At 49.7% G+C, this 19,567-nt stretch overlaps 2 protein-coding genes across 4 annotated transcripts in view; both read left to right on the top strand.

Annotated features, from left to right (window-relative positions):
* Positions 1-1,815, top strand: part of RANBP10 (RAN binding protein 10) — a 105,265-nt gene extending 103,450 nt beyond the window's left edge. For both annotated transcript variants that reach the window (XM_038772303.1, XM_038772304.1), the window contains one exon: positions 954-1,815. In XM_038772303.1, the coding sequence (XP_038628231.1) occupies positions 954-1,084 (131 nt within the window). In that variant the 3' untranslated portion in view covers positions 1,085-1,815. The remainder of the gene's footprint in view (positions 1-953) is intronic.
* Positions 1,816-18,191: 16,376 nt separating this feature from the next.
* Positions 18,192-19,567, top strand: part of GFOD2 (glucose-fructose oxidoreductase domain containing 2) — a 55,756-nt gene continuing 54,380 nt past the window's right edge. For both annotated transcript variants that reach the window (XM_038739815.1, XM_038739814.1), the window contains exon 1: positions 18,192-18,372. The gene's annotated coding sequence lies outside the window, so the exon portion shown is untranslated. The remainder of the gene's footprint in view (positions 18,373-19,567) is intronic.

Below are 19,567 nucleotides of genomic sequence, written 5' to 3'. Positions count from 1 at the left end.
CAAGTACCTGTTTATCTGTTTTTTGCCTGGGAGGGAAGGCTGGGTTGGCTAGGTCAAGACCGGTAACTTGATGGCCCCCCTCGCTCTGACCAAATCTCCCACCTCTCTCCCTTGAAGTCCCAGGTGTTCTTCAGACCCACAGCTGTTTCCTAAAGATACAAATGAGCCGGCAGTTGCCAAGGCTTTACATGGGTCAGCCTGTGGATTCCCTATTCCTCTGGTGGACCTCATGGGAGACTGCCCAGACCTGTCCGTGGCTCCATCAGGAGCAAAGAGGTCCTTCTAGCTCTACCTGAGTTACAAGGAAATGACCTTTTAGACTTTAAATGATCTTTTAGACTGTGAGCCCACTGTTGGGTAGGGACTGTCTCTATATGTTGCCAATTTGTACTTCCCAAGCGCCTAGTACAGTGCTCTGCACACAGTAAGCGCTCAATAAATACAATTGATGATGATGCCCTAGCCAAAGGAGAACTGTCTACGTGTAACCCCTTTGCCCACCCTCCTGTCCCAGCTCCAGCCACTGACTAAGGGAGCCCATCTGCAGGAAGACAGGTGACACACACATGCCACACACACACCCCCGCCCCCCACCACAACACACGTTGATCCCCAGAGCCCCAACTCCTTACTCGTTCCCATCCTGCCGGAGATCAGAGCCCAAACTACCCCTCAAGAGAAGCGGCTTCGTCTGGCAGTATGCCTCCTAGTTCCTGCTCCAGCCTCCTCCGAGTTTTTCCCTGGCCTCACAAATCCCAGGCTCCTAATTGATTTCTGAGCCCCCTGGGCTGGACTGGCCCTGGTAGCTAAAGCCCACGAAGAACTGCAACCGTGCAGATCTCCGTGGTAGTCAGAACACGGCCTCCCCAGGAGTAATTCCTCCCATCCCTCCCTCCCTCCCTCCCTCCCTCTGCCCCCCTCTCACTCTCGCTCTCTTTCTTTCTCCCCTGCAGAATCTCAGAACCTGCCAAAGCAGCCCCCACTGATGCTTGCCCTGGGCCAGGCCACCGAGTGTCTGCGTCTCATGGCTCGGGTGGGCTTGGGCTCCTGTTCGTTTGCCAGAGTCGATGACTATTTGCACTAGCTGCCCAAGTGGGATGGAGCACCGTCATTCTGTACCGCCCTCCTCCCTCCTTCCCCAGCCTGCCCTCCTCTGTGCTGTCCAGCCCTCCCTCATCCATGCTGCCTGGTGCAAGGACAGAGTGCCGATCCACCCCCACCACCCCCCACCCCCCGTCGCTAGTGGCCTCCCATCACATTCGAGAACCTGGACGCTCCTGGAAGAGTCGGCTCCTGCCACTTCTCCCGGCCCCTTCCTCCCCAATCTCTCGCCTTCCTCGCCTTCTGTCCCTCCTTCTTCCCTCCCTCTCCATCACTGCAGCAGCAGCAACACATGCAGTATTTGGCTGGTTACTCAAACGTAGCACCTTCCAATTTTAGGGATTTTTTTGTTTTGTTTTTGTGGGTTTTTTTTTTTTTAATCTTTATTTTTTTCCTGACTGAGCCACCAGTATTTATCTCTGGAGAGTGTGTGCTGAGTTGGTTTCTGCTAATTTAGTGATAAAGCTCACCTAAGTTGGTGATAGCCTCTTATTTTCTTAAGTAAAATATATATACATATATATATATATATACACACACACACACACACACACACGTATATATATATATATATATGTGTATATATATATATATATAAGCACAGTATTTATCTCTAGTGCTAGTCGTCTGGACCCTTTGGGAGAGGGAGTTCGGACTGTGTACATTTTTATTGGGATCCCCCTCATTAAAAAAGAATCATCTCTTCCACCTCAACACAGTTGTTCATTTATTTATATTGGGCTCCTTAGTGGAGCCACCTTCTCAGTGACCCTTCACATCAGGAAGTCAGTTGAAAACACGGAGGAACTCGGTTGGGCTGGACGTGGCCATGGTCGAGAGAAAGGCGAGAACAGGACCCCGTGGCTATGTTGGGGTGGGTGCGGGCTAGGCCAAGTGCAGTCCCGGCGAAGGAGCAGGTCTGAGCATCCCAGGGGCAGAGTAGAAGGCAGGTGCAGAAGGCCCAGGGTAGAGGATGCAGCCGTGCTCTCTGGGGATCATATTTCCCTTTGGGACCGTGGCCTTTCAGGTGCCTCCAGAATCTTCAAAATGGGTCTGAATAGACTTTGGATGTCCAGAAATGGCAAACCCAGTTCCCATCACCACCTTCAGGGCTCGTTGTGCAGCCCCACCTCCTCTGGGAACCCTTAAGAGCCGCACACAAATGTCTTAAACTCTGCAGCCAGGTGGATTGGAATGTCCTGACCAGAGTAGGCCCTTCTGAAAGGAGCAGCTGCCAGCTCAGGGCTGTTTTTCCTTATAACTTTCCTTGTGAGGGCCTGGTTTTGTTTTTTGTTTTTTTTAGAGTGACCCCATGACAAGGCGATACAAGTGGAAGTTTTGGACCTTCCTGTTGAGTCGGGCCTTTCCTAAGGTGCCGGTGGATATGGACGCCAGACCCCGAGAGGAGTGTGGATTCTCATCCAGGGGCACATAGCCTAGCCCCTCCACTGGGCTAGATAGGCCTAGTCCTTTAAGGCATCAGATGACAAAGAGACACTAATAATAATAATGGTATTTGTTAAGTGCTTAAACTATGTGCCAAGCGCTGGGGTAGATAGAAGGTAATCAGGTTATCCCACGAGGTGCTCAGAGTCTTAATCCCCATTTTACGGAAGAGGTAACTGAGGCACAGAGAAGGGAAGTGACTTGCCCAGAGTCACACAGCTGACAATTGGCGGAGCCGGGATTAAAACCCACAATCTCTGACTCCCCAGACCGTGCTCTTTCCGCTAAGCCCCGCTGCCTCTACTACTTGGGGTGCCAACACTGAAGAGTATACCCCAAGCTTCGGCAGGGGGGCAGGGGCCTTGGGGATCTCAGGGCATGTAACTCTCATTTTGGGTAATTTGCACTGGGAAACTTGGCTGAGGGTGGTGGGCAGGGAAAGTGTTCCACTCTGCCTGGCCCCAGGGACAGAGCCTGTGGGATCCGTTCTGAAGTTGGCCCTCTAGCACAGCCAAAGGGCACAATATCCTGCCACAGAGGACGATAGGGTTGTTCTAGCTGAAAACTCTCTCCTCTTTGTGACAGACGGACAGACTGAGGCCCAGGGAAAGTGACCACTCCGTGAGAGCTTTCACCTATAGTTCCCGCTCTGAGGAGGGGTTAACCCCTGGTGTTCCATGACCCCCACCCAGGCGGTGGAGGGGGCAGGGGTCGGGACAGCCTCCTTGGCTCCCAGACTCATAGGTTGCGAGCCCCTGAAGGGACAGAGACCATCCTAAAATGCCCACCTTTGTGTTCTCTCCCAGTGCTCTGCACTCAGTAAGTGCTAAATAAATGCTATTACTATTATTACTGCTCCCAGACCAAGAGGAAAGTGAGCCCCAGCACAACTTCACAGCCTCTGGGATGGCCTCGGACAAAAGATATCCTGACTCGTGCTTCACCAGGATGACAGTAGTTGTGCCGTGGCCTGGCTGGCTGGGGAAGAGCTGGAAGTCTCTGTTCAGGCTGGAAGTCTCTGACCCACTCCAGCCCAACCGAAGTAGAGCCCCAGATTGGATGCCCCGTTTGGGTCTGAGTTGGACCAGAAGTGCCCTGGGCCTCACCTCCAGGGGATGCAGTGTAAGCTTTGTTGTTGTTGTTGTTGTTAAGCACTTCCTATGTGCCGGGCACTGTACTAAGTACTGGAGTAGATGGGAATTAAATGGGAATTAAGACTGTGAGCCCTATGTTGGACACAGTCCCTGTCCCATATAGGGCTCACAGTCTTAATTCCCATTTTACAGATGAAATAACAGGCGCAGAGAAGTGAAGTGACTTGCCCAAGGTCACAGCGAACAGAGGTGGAGTCGGGATTAGAACTGACGTCCTCCTGATTCCCAGGCCCATACTTTTTCCACTAGGCCACTCTGTTTCTCGTTGCAGGCAGGGAATGTGTCCACCTACTGCTATATTGTACTCGCCCAAGGTGCTCTGCACACAGTAAGTGCTCAATAAATACAGTTGATTGATTGATGCCCCCATGAGCTTACTGGGACAAACAGGCTTGTGGGATGGAGCCCCTCGGGAATGGCATCTGGGATCGCTTTCATTCTGGACAGCCACCACACTGCAGCACCCTGGTTCCAAATATCTGAAGGTGGGTCAGGAGGGGAGGGGGGGATTTAAAAGCCCTCTTTTTCTTGGGATTACATACTTCTTGGCTGGGGAGACTGATGAATTAGGACACACGGCACACTCTTGCTTGGTATTTATCTTGGGGAACGGTGATCCCACTTTGTATATAAGGAGGGATCGAGCCTGTTGGCAATCGAGCCTGGGGCTTTTGGCAAGCTTCGAAGAGGAGACTGTGAGCCCGTTGGGTAGGGATGATCTGCGTGTTGCCGAATTGCGCTTTCCAAGCGCTTAATGCAGTGCTTTGCACCCAGTAAGCGCTCAATAAATACGATTGAAGGAATGAATTCAGCTTGGGACCAGTCTAGGCTGGGACAGGGTGCCACGTTCTGGTGAAACTGCAAACCGCAGGCGCCTCGGCCCCTCCAACCCTGCGGCCTGAAAGCAACGGCGGCCAAGCTCTTTCTCCTAGAGTCGATCGATCGGAAGACTAATAATAATGGCATTTGTTAAGCGCTTACTATGTGCCAAGCACTGTTCTAAGCGCTGGGGAGGTTACAAGGTGATCAGGTGGTCCCACGGTGGCGGGGGTGGGGGGGCTCACAGTTTTAATCCCCATTTTACAGATGAGGGAACTGAGGCTCAGAGAAGTTAAGTGACCTGCCCGAGGTCACGCAGCAGACATGTGGCGGAGCCGGGATTAGAACCCGTGACCTCTGACTCCCAAGCCCGGGCTCTTTCCACAGAGCCATGCTATGGAGATTAAGACATAGTGGGAGCTTACTTTGTGCAGAGCAATCAATCAATCAATCAATCGTATTTATTGAGCACTTACTGTGTGCAGAGCACTGTACTAAGCGCTTGGGAAGTACAAGCCGGCAACACATAGAGACAGTCCCTACCCAACAGTGGGCTCACAGTCTAGAAGGGGGAGACAGAGAACAAAACCAAACATACTAACAAAATAAAATAAATAGAATAGATATGTACAAGGTAGAGTAATAAATATGTACAAACATATATACATATATACAGGTGCTGTGCAGAGCACTGTACTAAGCACTTGGAAAAGTACAGTATAACAGAGTTAGTGTTCATATTCCCTGCCAACAACAAGCTTACAGTCTACAGGAGACAAACATTAATATAAATAATGAATACAAAAAAATTAGCCTGTATCCAACCCAGCGCTTAGTACAGTACCTGGCATACAGTAAGCACTTAATAGCATAATAATTATTATTATTATTATTAATTATTAAATAAATTTCAGATATGTACATAAGTGCTGTGGGGCTGAGGGAGGGGTGAACAAAGGGTGCAAATTCAAGTGCACCTTGAGGGTCTTTGTGTGGACTCTCTCTCGCCACACCCATGTATCTCCCCGGCCTGGAAACTTCAGGGAGAATCAAAACGGCCTAGCTTGACACTGCCTCCTCAACTGTTACTCCTCTGAGGTCTAATCAATCAATTAATCACATTTATTGGACACTATGTGCAGAGGACTGTCTCATCTCTTTGGATCTCGCTCCCCAGACCTCACAAGCAAGTTTGGGAATTCAGTGACCATTAGTCAAGAGGCCCACCAGAACCACTAGGCTCGGCAGGGGCAGTCTCCAATCTGCCAGCCAGAGAACACACACGACTCACATCACGAGAGGATGTTGAAAAGTCATCCGTGCCCAGAACCTCAATCCCTTCGGGTAAAATCCTGAGGGAGCTGGAAGTGTTTGTCTCAACCCTGGCCTTAACTGAGGCCCTGGAGCCTTTTTTAAAAAATTGGTGTTTCTTTAGCACTTACTATTTGCCTGGCAATGAACTGTGCGCTGGGGTAGATATAAGCTAATCAGATGGACACAGTCCATGTCCCCTATGGGGCTCACGGTCTTAATCCCCATTTGACAGATGAGGTAACTGAGGCACAGAGAAGTGAAGTGACTTGCCCATGGTCACATAGGCAGGTGGCAGGGCCAGAATTAGAAGCCAGGTCCTCTGGCTCCCGGGTCTGTGTTCTATCCACTAAGCCATGCTGCTTCTCTAGGCTACTAGGTCCTGTTAGGACTGAAACGGGGACTGGATCTTACTTTTAGAGGAAAGTAGGGTGCTGCCCCTTGAAATTGTCAGCATCCTACAGGACAACTATTGATGCAGTGAGCAACACATTGGCCTGGGAAATGCCTGCTGCCCAGAAAACTACATATATGAGGACTGGAGATGCTAGGAAGTCACTATGATTTTGCAGTTTTAAAATAAGCCAACTGTAGAAGTTAATAATTATATTCAAGTGCTTACTATGTGCCAAACACTGTACTAAGCGCTGGGGTAGATCTACAGTATAATCAGGTCAGACACAGTCCCTGTCCCACATGGGGCTCACAGTCTAAGTTGGAAAGAGAAGAGATATTCAGTCTCCATTTTACATGTGAGGAAATGAAGGTTCAGAGAAGTGACTTGTCCGAGGTCACAGCAGGCAAGTGGCAGAGCCAGGATTAGAACCCTGGTCCCTTCGCTCCCAGGCCTGTGCTCCTTCCACTAGGCCATGCCACCTTTCACAGAAGATGCTATTCAGATGTATGAGAGTCAAATGCCTGGGACCCTAGGCTCTCCTTGCATTAAGTGGGAGTTCTGAACGGGTGTCCCAGAGTGCACGCCACAGACTGCCCGAGGCAGGAGCAGCAGCGGCAATAATGTGTGCAGGAAAGCACTCAGTTTCATTGGTTTCTGAGCTCCCAAGTCCTACATTCAGAAGCTGTCTGAGAGCTAGCTCCCTGCTGCCCATGGACCCTACCAGTCCAAGTGTGACTGGAATATCTGAGTCTCGGGCCTAGAATCTCGGCCAGCTGAGCGAGCGGGGCTAGATGGACCAGAGTTGGACCCAGATGTGTTTGACTACTTGCTCAGGATAGCCCCTCTTTTTAATGCTTAAGCTGCAGTCAGTGGAGGAGGCCGCCTCGGCCAAAACGGGGAGGGAGAAGCAGGAAGAGGGGATGGTGGGCTGGAGGCCGCCCGGGGGCCTATCTCACTTGCTGGCCCCTCGCTGTACAAGGAAAAGAGGCTTGACTGAGGGGTTTGAGTGGTCAAGGGGGAAATGGAGGCACCTGAGACCAGGCAACTTCAAGCCATGTCCAGAGCCTGAGAAACAGGGGTTCCTCTGGGCTGAAGACACTTTCTGTACTAGATTAGGCTTCCTCCTTGTTTTCTGTGCCTTATCTCAAGATTCTAAGTTGTTTACATTTCCCTTCCCAGATAGGGGCCCCCCTATTCAAGACTAGATGCACAGTTTATTCAAAAGGACAGGAAGAGATGCCCACTCTTATTGCCGTCTGGCGGGGATACAGACGCATGCCGGATCTCTGGAAATCATCATCATCATAATAATTAGTAATTGTGGTTAAGCGCTTACCATGTGCCAAACACTGTACTAAGCTCTGGGGTAGATGCAAGATCATCGGGTCAGACACAGGCTCTGTCCCATATGGAGCTCCCAGTCTAAGTAAGAGGGAGAACAGATGAGGAAACAGGTTCAGAGAAGTTAAGTGACTTGTCCAAGGTCACACAGCTGATAACTGGTAGAGCTGGGATTGGAACCCAGGTTCCCTGCCAGGCCCATGCTCTTTCCACTAGGCCACACTGCTTCTCATGCTCTCTTTTCTCCCATCCGACCCCCCCCGCCCACCACCACCCAGCTTCAGAAAGATCCTATCATTCACTTCTCGAAAGTCCCGAGCCCCGATGGTCCCCTTATACAGGAAGATGGGGTTGCAGAGACTTAAGAAGTGGGAAATGGGCCAGAGGGGCACCGGGCCACAAAGTGACACCGCTAGTGATAATACCTTGCACAGAGCTTTTATTTCCATTTGGAAAATTCTCATTTTATCCTCACAACATCCCTGTGAAGTAGGGAGCGTCAGCTATTATTATTCTCTTTTTACATATGAGGAAATGGACACAGAGGTTAAATGACTTGCCCATGATTTCTCAGCAGGCCAGGGGCTGAGTTGGGGCTGGAACCCAGATCTCCAGCCCCAGGCTCTTTTCCACTAGACCTCCTTTGACTCCCTGGACTCAGCTGATAACTCGGCACTCAAGTCAGATATCGTGGGACAACACATAGCTCTGGAAGGGTCCATTGCCCTTTGTAGGGAGACCGAGAGACGTGGTCTCATCTCCCCTCGATTCAGGAGTTTGGAAAGGCCTGATCTATGAAGTAACTTCTAGTCCCACAGCATGACTTTCCAGGAACCCTAGAGCTCAAGCCCAGGGGTTGAAATTCAAAGTTTCTAGGGGTGCAGAGAGCACAGCTGAATCTGATTTTATAGATGCCAGAACCTGGAGGAAGTCCTCTAGCCAGATTCACAGAAACCAGCTCATAACCTTAGCACACCCTTGCTTGGCTGATCTCCACTCTTTCCTCCCCCATGACTCAGGGCAGGAGGTTTCTGAGTGTGGTGGGGATGGGGAGGAGGAAGAGGAGGAGCATTCCAGAGCTTTGAAGGATAGATTACAGAAAAAGAGGGAAGGGGGGCTTTTGCCAGCCTGTCTGTTCCCATGCAGTTTCCTCTGAGGGTTTTGATTTTTGGGGAGGTTGGGGAGGAGAAGAAGTGGAGGATCCCGCCAGCCAAACCCAGAGTCCCCAGATTACCACATAAGTGACTGACTACACATGTCCGGGGGCTTAGATGGGCTGGGACCTGGAAAAGCAGAAGGCCTGGATGCTGGGAATCTCATCTCCATGGTAATCACAAAAGAATGCGAGGGAGCTGGTGGAACTCAGAATTTCCTTTAGTTGTTCAAGACTCAGGTATGAAGAGTCACGAGCCAGAATGGACTGGGAAAATATGGGAATTTTAATCTGCAACATCAAACCAACCCCAGTCTACGCCAAAACAGATGGATGACTGGACGGATGGGTGGACTCTCAGCTCAGACCTCTTATGAAAGGGATTTTACTCTTTGTTAATTTCAACTAAATGGACATTATCCAAATTTGCACATTGGTTCTGCCTCTGCTTTGTATTTGTGAGTTGAATTATCTTACACTCGCATGAAACTGTGGGAGAGGGAAAAACATTTTAACTAAGAAGATTAAAAAAGTTGTTCTGGAAATGTGTTAAAGAAAATGCTTTGTTGTATTTTGACAGAATTATTTTTATTAAAATATACATCCCTGTGCAGCCAGAAGTGTTGGGCTCTTTGCTTGGGGAGTCAGATGGGATTTGTCCACTTTCCACTCGCTGAATCAGTTCTTCCTGCCCCAGCCTCAGTCCCCAGCCCTCCCTGCTCTCATGTTCTGGCCTCTTGTAGTTTCTCATTTTCATGCACAAATTCATCTTCTCGCCAACTCCACTTCTTCCTTGAGGATGAGGATCATGTCTTCTAAATCTAATGTGCTCTCCCAAACATAGTAGACTGCTCTGTACACAGAAGCTCAATAACTATTGCTAATTAGTTATTATTAGGGAATTTGTTAAGCACTTACTATCTGTCAAGCACTATTCTGAGTGCTGGAGTAGATATAAGCTAATCAGGTTGGAAACAGTCCCTATCCCACATGGGACTCACGGTTTAAGTAGGATGTGTATAGAAACCAGCATGGCCTAGAGGAAAGAGTATGAACCTGGTGGTCCAGAGGGAGCTGGGATTTGAACCCAGGTCACCACTTGTCTGCTGTGTGATCTTGGGCAAGTCACTTTACTTCTGTGCCTCAGTTTCCTCACCTATAAGATGCAGATTAAAGCTGTGAGCCCCATGTGGGACATGAACTGTGTCCAACCCAATGATCCTGTATCTACACCAGCACTTAATGCAGTGCCTGGGACATAGTAAATTACTTAAATATCACAATTAAGTGGGTTTCCCCCCCAATCTATCCCCACCCAGCTCATCCTATTGAGTTATTGCTTCACACACCCATGACCCCACTGTACACAGAATCCAAGCAGTTTCCAGCAGTAGCTGCAGCCCTCCTTACATCCCCCAAACCAGGTAAAATAATAATAATGGCGCTTCAGTGCTTACTGTAGGCCACATGTGGTACTAAGTGCTGGAGTAGAAACAAGATCATCAGTTTGGACAGTCCAAGTGGGTTCACAGTAGGAGGGCATGGGATTTAACCCCCATTTATGGATGAGGAGACTGAGGCACACAGAAGTTAAATGACTTGCTCAATGTCGTAGAGCACAGGTGGCAGTGCTGGGATTAGAACACAGGTCCTGACACCCAGGCCCATGCTTTTCCCACTAGGCTACACAGTTCCCCCGATGACTGACATCTCCAAATCTTGACCGACTCACCAGGCTACTGGGAAAGTCCCAGGGGGCCACGGCCTCGGGTCGGAGAAAACAAGGGTGAGGTTGCCAACAGCTGAAATTCAGACCCATTAAAGTGCAAGAGTGATAGAAGTAGAAGAGCTTCTGTTCAAATGCTTCACCCCAGTACACCACACAATAATGTTTCCTGAGCCAGAGTCACTTCCCACCTCATCCCCCTTCCCAGTCTCCCAACTCCTGCCTCCAGACTGATGGTTATGAGAAAACCCTTCACCTCACAAGTCACAACAGCGGCATGGACGTGAAGCTCTTGAGGGCCTGGTCTCCCAGCTCTCAGCTGGAAATGGAATGAAATGGAAATTCGTAACAACTTATATTTTTAAAAGGCAAAATTGAGCCCCAAAGTAGGATTAAGGTCATAAATGCAGCACACAGCCCAAAGGTCATATTTTGGGAGATTCACTCAATTCTCAATGGGTGTGAGCTGCTAGTCACAGTTTGGCATCTTCCAACTCTGTGAATCTCCTTAACATGTGGATTGAGAGTAGGGATGCATCCTGGGCAGATGTCAGGACATGAGCTAGCTCACAGGGAAAAAAAAAAAAAATCGCATACACGTTGCAATGTGCTGTGTCCCTGCCCGCCCATTTCCTAGTTGCACCTCCCATTCCGATGGTAATAAAACTGTGGCGGGGGGGGGGACTAGTGTGAATGGTACTGTGCAAATCAGCGTGGTGAATTCTTTGGCCCAGCTTCTCAATCCTGAAGGATCCAGACCAAGGGTCATCCATGGTCCTTGAAAGGGGACTCATCTGTTGGGCGCTTACTTTCATTTAATCGTATCTATTAAGCACTTACTTTGTGCAGGGCATTGTACTAGGTGCTCGGGAAAACACAGAGTTGGCAGAAACATTCCCTCCCCATAAGCTTACGCTCACTAACATGCTGACGTCCCTTAACCTAAAAAAACCCCCTTAACCCCACAGCTCCCTCCAGTTAATGCCCCAGTTCCTACCTACCATTACCCTCCAAACTCCTTAAGAGAGTTTACACCCACTGTCTCCACTTCCTCTCCCTGATCCCTTCCAAACTGGCTTCCACCCACTTCACTCCACAAAAACAGTCCTTTCTAACGTAACCAATGAACTTCTCACCAAATCTGATGGCCTCTACTCCAACCTAATCCTCTTAAATTTCTCAGCTGCCTTGGATACTGAGGACCACCCCCTTCTCCTTGAAACGTTATTCAACCTTGGCTTTACTGATACCGTCCTCTCTTGGTTCTCCTATCTCTGGCCGCTCCTTATCAATCTCTTTTGCAGGCTCCTCCTCTGCCTCCCACCCACTGTCAGAGGGGGTCCCTCAAGGCTCAGTTCTGGATCCACTTCTATTCCCAATCTACAGCCACTCATTTAACTACCTTCTCTATGTGGATGATTCCCAAGTCTCCAGCCCTGACCTTTCTCCATTTCTGCAGTCTCACATTTCCTTCTGCCCGCAAGACGTGGCTACCTAGATGTCCCACTGGCACCTCAAACTAAACATGTCCAAACCAGAACTCCTTATCTTCCCACTCAAACCCTGTCCTCCCCCTTTCTTTCCCATCACTGTAGACAACAGCATAATCCTTCCATAACTCCTCCCTCACAAGCCCATAACTTGGGCATTGCCCTCAACTCATTTCTCTCACTCAACCCACATATTCAATCACAAAATCCTGTCGGTTCTATATTCACAACATTGCTAAAAATCCATCCTTTCCATCCCAGCTGCTGCCATGCTGATCCAAGTACTTATCCTGTCTTGTCTTGATTACCGCATCTGCCTCCTTGCTGACCTCCCTGCTTCCTGTCTTTCCCCACTCCAGTCCACACTTCACTCTGTTGCCTGGATCATTTTTCTTAAAAATATTCAATCCATGTCTCCCTACTCCTCAAGAGCCTCCAGTGGTTGCCCATCCACCTCCACAAACATATTTCCTACCATTGGCTTTAAAGCACCCAAATCAGCTTGCCCCCTCCTACTTTACCTCATGGATTTACTACAGCTCAGCCCACATTTTGCTGTTCTAGTACTAACTTACTCACTGTGCCCCAGTCTCATCTATCTCACTTCTGACACTTTTCCCCATGTCCTCCCCCAGCCTGGAACTCCCTCCCCCTCCATATACACCAGACCACCACTCTTTCCCCCTTTCAATACATTAAAACACATGCATTAAAAGCAATTAAAAAGCAATTAAAGCATCAATGCACATCTCCTCCAAGAGGCCTTCTCCAATTAAGCCTTTCACTCCCTGACTCCCTTTCTCTTGTGTGTCATCTATGCACTTGGCTCTGTGACCTATGGGCATTTGATATTTACCCCGCAGCGCTGATGTTTGAATCTTTACATTACATAGTACAAGTTATTTACGTAAATGTCTGTCTCCCCCTCTAGAATGTAAGCTCATTGTGGGCAGGGAACATGTCTGCCAGCTGTTGTATTTTATTCTCCCAAATTCTTGGTACAATACTCTGCACATAGTAAGTGCTCAAATGCCACTGATGATGATCATTAAATTAAGGTAAGCTCTCAGCCCAGCTCCAGAGGATGTGTATTTCCCCCTCACCCCCCAGAATCACACGTGGGTCTCGCAAAGTCCGGAACAAGAACATCTCCAGAACATCTCTATGCCATCAGAATGGCTCTACCAAAAGGAGAAGAGTGGGAGCAAGGTGGATAATGTTGGTATTTGTTAAGCACTTACTATGTGCCAAGCACTGTTCTAAACGCTGGGGGAGATACAAGGCAATCAGTTTGTCCCACGTGGGGCTTACAGTCTTCATCCCCATTTTACAGATGAGGTAACAGGCTCAGAGAAGTTAAGTGACTTGCTCAAGGTCACACAGCTGACAAGCAGCGGAGCCGGATTAGAACCCATGACCTCTGACTCCCAAGCCCAGTCTCTTTCCACTAAGCCACGCTGCAAGTCCCTAGAAGAGAAGGGAAAGATGAATCAGCAGAAGGGCTAAGGTATTCACTGGCGGGGGGCGGGGGGGCAAGCTACAAACTCACAAAACTGATCTACAGTCATAAAGCCACCCATACTGATTTCCAGGAGCCCTTTCCCTCTGCACAGTTTTCTGGAATAACAGACTTCCCCTGATACAAGGATTTCTATGGTGACCAGAATTCTGGTCCTGATTAAGGTGACGATCACTTAGGTGGGACCAGGAAGAAAGGGAAAAGAACAGCTTGGAAGAGAAAACAGAGGGAGAAGGGAAGTGGTATTTGCTGTTGCTGCCACTTGGGTAGTTGCAGCGGCCTTGGCGGACCAGCCCAGGGTGGGATTTTTGAATCAAGATGGCAAGACCTGCCCTGGGAGTGGCCCTTACTCCTCCCTTGATGTTGGTTGGCTTTGATCAGTGATCCCTGTCCCCCTCCACAACAACACAGTCTAGGCCTCTGTGCCAGACCCGGCCAAGAGCTGGATGAGACCTCACACCCACATGAAACGGAAATATCCTTCTACCACTGGCACCTATGGTGGCCCTGGGGCAGATACGGTCATGAGGATGAACTGAGTGGGAGGTGGGGAAGGGACAGTACCCGGGCAGCAAAACTGGGGTGGAAGAGAAGTCTGCCAAGGCCAAAAAACAGCGCTATCAGGTGACATCCCCTTCCTTCCCCTGCCCCCTCCAGGCACTAGTCCAGGAACAGAGACGAAGAAGGGGAAAGGGAAGGGTAGAGAAGGAGGGAAAAGTCAGGTCTGGGGGGTGGATAGGTAGGGGTTAAGAGAAAGCCAAGAGGAAGAAAGGGAGTCATTTCATGGAACCTGGCCTGCTCCTGCCCCTGATGTCCCCCTTGGGAGCCTGGCTGTGACAGAGACAACATCCCACCAGCATCTCCCTGCTGTGTGATCTTGGGCAAGTCGTTTCACTTTTCTGTGCCTCAGTTGCCTCATCTGTAAGGTGGGGATTGAGACTGTGAGCCCTTCATGGGACAGGGACTGTGTCCAACCCGATTTGCTGTATCCACCCCAGCACTTAGTACTGTGCCTATTCCATAGTAAGTGCTTAATATCATTATTATTATTATTATCTTCCTGCCAGCCCTTCTCACCCCAAGGCTTTCTGGTAGCCACATCTCTGAGTGCCAGGAGCCCGTACAACAGCAGAGGCAGCAACAGAGCCAGCCCTCTGGACTGTGAACTCGTTGTGGGCAGGGATTATCTTTTATTGCTATATTGTACTTCCCCAAGTGCTCAGTACAGTGCTCTGCACACAGTAAACTCTCAATAAATATAATTGCATGAATAAATGAAAGTAAGAGAAGGGCAGAGGTGGAAGCAGTGTGCCCTGGTGGAAAGAGCATGGGCCCAGGAATTAGAGGACCTATTTTTTAATCCCAGCTCTACCATTTGCCTGCTAGGTGGCCTTGGGCAAGACACCTCTTTCTGCCTTAGTTTTCTCATCTGATTCAATGCCTCTTTGTTCTTTTTTATGGTATTTGTTAAGCACTTTACTATAATAATTTTAGTATTTGTTCAGCGCCTACTATGTGCAAAGCACTGTTCTAGCACTGGGGAGGATACAAGGTGATCAGGTTGTCCCATGTGGGGCTCACAATCTTCCTCCCCATTTTACAGATGAGGTAACTGAGGCACAGAGAAGTTAAGTGACTTGCCCAAAGTCACACAGCTGACAAGCGGCGGAGCCAGGATTTGAACCCATGGCCTCTGACTCCTAAGCCCGTGCTTTTCCCACTGAGCCACGCCGCTTCTCTAATAACGACGGCATTTGTTAAGCGCTTACTATGTGCAAAGCACTGTTCTAAGCGCTGGGGGGATACAAGGTATCAGGCTGTCCCACCTGGGGCTCACAGTCTTCATCCCCACTTTACAGATGAGGTCACTGAGGCCCGGAGAAATGAAGTGATTTGCCCAAAGTCACACAGCTGACAAGTGGCGGAGCCGGGCTAAGAACCCATGACCTCTGACTCCCAAGCCCGGGCTCTTTCCACTGAACCACGCTGCTTCTCAAACACTGCTCTAAGCACTGGGGTAGATACAAGTTAATCAGGTCAGACACAGTCTCTGTCCGGCACAGGGCTCTCAGTCTAATAATAATAATGTTATTTATTAGGCACTTCCTATGTGCCAGACACTGTACTAAGAGCTGGGATTGATAGAAGTAAATTGGGTTGGACACAGTGGGGCTCACGGTCTCAATCTCGATTTTACAGATGAGGTGACTGAGGCCCAGAGAAGCGAAGCGACTTGCCCAAGGTCTAAATAGGAGGAAGAACAGGAAATCTCCATTTCACAGTAGAGGAAATTGAGGTACAGAGAAGTTAAGTGACTTATCCAAGGTCACCCAGCAAGCAACCGGCAGAGCACAAATTAGAACCCGGGTCCTCTGACTTCCAAGCCCATACTCTTTATACTAGGCCACGCTGCTTCCCCCTCCTATTTAGACTGTGAACCCCCTGTGGGACTGAACCTATCGGCTCTAATTATCGTGTAACCGCCCCTGCTTGTGGCCCAATATAGGCGTTTAACAAATACGTTTAAAAAAGAAAGAGAGCGGGGGAACCAAACCGGCCCCGTGGATAAGTATGTCTCCCCTTTCTAGACTGTTAGCCCATTGTTGGGTCGGGATTGTCTCTGTTGCCGACTTGTGCTTTCCAAGAGCTTAGTCAATCAATCAATCAATCGTATTTATTGAGCACTTACTTTGTGCAGAGCACTGTACTAAGCGCTTGGGAAGTACAAGTTGGCAACATATAGAGACAGTCCCTACCCAACAGTGGGCTCACAGTCTAAAAGGGGGAGACAGAGAACAAAACCAAACATACTAACAAAATAAAATAAATAGAATAGATATGTGCAAGTAAAATAAATAAATAGAGCAATAAATATGTACAAACATATATACATAGATACAGGTGCTGTGGGGAAGGGAAGGAGGTAAGATGAGGGGGATGGAGAGGGGGATGAGGGGGAGAGGAAGGAAGGGGCTCAGTCTGGGAAGGCCTCCTGGAGGAGGTGAGCTCTCAGTAGGGCCTTGAAGGGAGGAAGAGAGCTAGCTTGGCGGATGGGCAGAGGGAGGGCATTCCAGGCCCGGAGGATGATGTGGGCCGGGGGTCGACGGCAGGACAGGTGAGAACGAGGCACGGTGAGGAGATTAGCGGCAGAGGAGCGGAGGGTGCGGGCTGGGCTGGAGAAGGAGAGAAGGGAGGTGAGGTAGGAGGGGGCAAGGTGATGGACAGCCTTGAAGCCCAGGGTGAGGAGTTTCTGCCTGATGTGCAGACTGATTGGTAGCCACTGGAGATTTTTGAGGAGGGGAGTAACATGCCCAGAGCGTTTCTGGACAAAGACAATCTGGGCAGCAGCTTGAAGTATGGATTGAAGTGGGGAGAGACACAAGGATGGGAGGTCAGAGAGAAGGCTGGTGCAGTAGTCCAGATGGGATAGGATGAGAGCTTGAACGAGCAGGGTAGCGGTTTGGATGGAGAGGAAGGGGAGGATCTTGGCAATGTTGCAGAGCTGAGACAGGCAGGTATTGGTGACGGCTTGGATGTGAGGGGTGAACGAGAGAGCGGAGTTGAGGATGACACCAAGGTTGTGGGCTTGTGAGACGGGAAGTGTGGTAGTGCCGTCAACAGAGATGGGAAAGTCAGGGAGAGGGCAGTGTTTGGGAGGGAAGACAAGGAGTTCAGTCTTGGACATGTTGAGTTTTAGGTGGCGGGCAGACATCCAGATGGAGATGTCCTGAAGGCAGGAGGAGATGCGAGCCTGGAGGGAGGGGGAGAGAGCAGGGGCAGAGATGTAGGAGTGAACGAATCAATCAACTGTATTTATTGAGCGCTTACTGTGTGCAGAGCACTGTACTAAGCGCTTGGGAAGTCCAAGTTGGCAACATATAGAGACAGTCCCTACCCAACAGTGGGCTCACAGTCTAGAAGGGGGAGACAGAGAACAAAACCAAACATATTAACAAAATAAAATAAATAGAATAGATATGTACAAGTAAAATAAATAGAGTAATAAATATGTACAAACATATATACATATATACCGTTTAGACTGTGAGCCCACTGTTGGGTAGGGATTGTCTCTATATGTTGCCAATTTGTACTTCCCAAGCACTTAGTACAGTGCTCTGCACATAGTAAGCGCTCAATAAATACGATTGATGATGATGATATATACACCATATGCGGGTGTGGATAAGCCACTCAAGCCCTTGGGGCCCATGGCTTCTCCAGCTGTTGTTAGGAGCTCCTAAGTGTTTACTAGGTGCCCAGCACTTTGCACAGGATCTGTAGCCTTTGAGCACTCGTCACCCCACCCTCCGCACTTCTGTACCTGCCCCAGAGCTGTTTAACCTTCATCCCTCTCAAACTGGAAGGTTCTTGCGGCCGTGTCTACCGACTGTCCTCTTGCACCCCTGAAAGCTCAGGACAGTGCTTGCCTGCAGTAAGCGCTCAATAGTAGGCGACCCCGCATAAGCGGCACTCACCGCATCTAGCCTGCGAGCGCGCCGTTGGGTAGGGGCCGTCTCTAGATGTTGCCATTTGGGACTTCCCAAGCGCTTAGTACAGTGCTCTGCACGCGGTAAGCGCTCACTACTGAGTGAGTGAACGCGGTCCTTTTAAATGCCGAAGGTCACGGGCCGAGGGACTCCGCCTCCTTTCGGTCCTACCTCGCTACACGCATGCGCAGTCCATCCCTCCTCCTTCCCCGAGCTCCCCGGTCCTTAGTGACGGCGGTGCCTCCCCGGCCACGCGCGGGCTCTCAGTCAATCGATCGATCGATCGATCGTATTTATTGAGCGCCTACCGTGCGCAGGGCACTGGACTAAGCGCTTGGGAGGTACCCGCCTGTCAGCCCCGCCGCCGCCGCCGCCATGGCCCCGGGCGGCGGGTGATGATGCGGTGACCCACCTCCACGAGCCAGGTGAGAGGCGGGGGCGCCGAGGAAACGGGCCCCCGGGGGGAGGAGGGGAGGCGGGGAGGGAGAGGAGAAAGGCGGGGGCGTTGTTGGGGCAGGCCCGAGGACGGGGGGAGACGGGATGAGCCCAGGGAGGGGGGAGGGAGAGAGAGAAAGAAAAGAAAGGGCGGGTGTGTGTGTGTGTGTGTGTGTGTGTGTGTGTGTGTGTGAACACTGGAGGACCAGCCCCTCCCCAGTCGATGGCCGCGGGAGAAGGCGAATAGGAGGGGAAGGATGCTTTCGCCCCCAGCACCTCCTGCTGCTGCTGCTGCTGCTGCTGATTTATTTTATTTCGTTAGTATGTTTGGTTTGGTTCCCTGTCCCCCCCTTTCAGACTGTCCACTGTTGGGTAGGGATCCTGTATATATGTTTGTACATATTTATTACTCTGTTTATTTTATTTGTGCATATCTGTTCTATTTTATTTTGTGAGTATGTTTGGTTTTGTTCTCCGTCTCCCCCTTTTAGACTGTCAGCCCGCTGTTGGGTAGGGACCGTCTCTATGTGTTGCCAACTTGGACCTCCCAAGCGCTTAGTACAGTGCTCTGCACACAGTAAGCGCTCAATAAATATGATTGATAGGGACTGTCTCTCTATGTTGCCAACTTGGACTTCCCAAGCGCTTTATTTATTTATTTATTTTATTTGTACATATCTATTCTATTTTATTTTGTTAGGATGTTTGGTTTTGTTCTCTGTCTCCCCCTTTTAGACTGTGAGCCCACTGTTGGGTAGGGACTGTCTCTATATGTTGCCAATTTGGACTTCCCAAGCGCTTAGTACAGTGCTCTACACATAGTAAGCGCTCAATAAATACGATTGATTGATTGATTAGTCCAGTGCTCTGTACACAGTAAGCGCTCGATAAATACGACTGATTGATTGATTGCTCCGTACTCCAGTCCAAGGAGCCGTTTCTAGGGCAAGAGCAAGCCTCCTCTTCTTTTCTCTCCTCCCCCGCCCCCCCATGTCTTACTAATAATAATGATGATGATGGCATTTATTAAGCGCTTACTATGTGCAAAGCACCGTTCTAAGCGCTGGGGAATTTACAAGGTGACCAGGTTGTCATCATCATCATCAATCGTATTTATTGAGCACTTACTGTGTGCAGAGCACTGTACTAAGCGCTTGGGAAGTACAAGTTGGCAACATATAGAGA

The sequence above is a fragment of the Tachyglossus aculeatus genome, chromosome X1 (assembly GCF_015852505.1).
Source record: "Tachyglossus aculeatus isolate mTacAcu1 chromosome X1, mTacAcu1.pri, whole genome shotgun sequence".
In the NCBI taxonomy this organism is placed as follows: Eukaryota; Metazoa; Chordata; class Mammalia; order Monotremata; family Tachyglossidae; genus Tachyglossus; species Tachyglossus aculeatus.
This window is presented reverse-complemented; position numbering and strand designations above follow the sequence as displayed.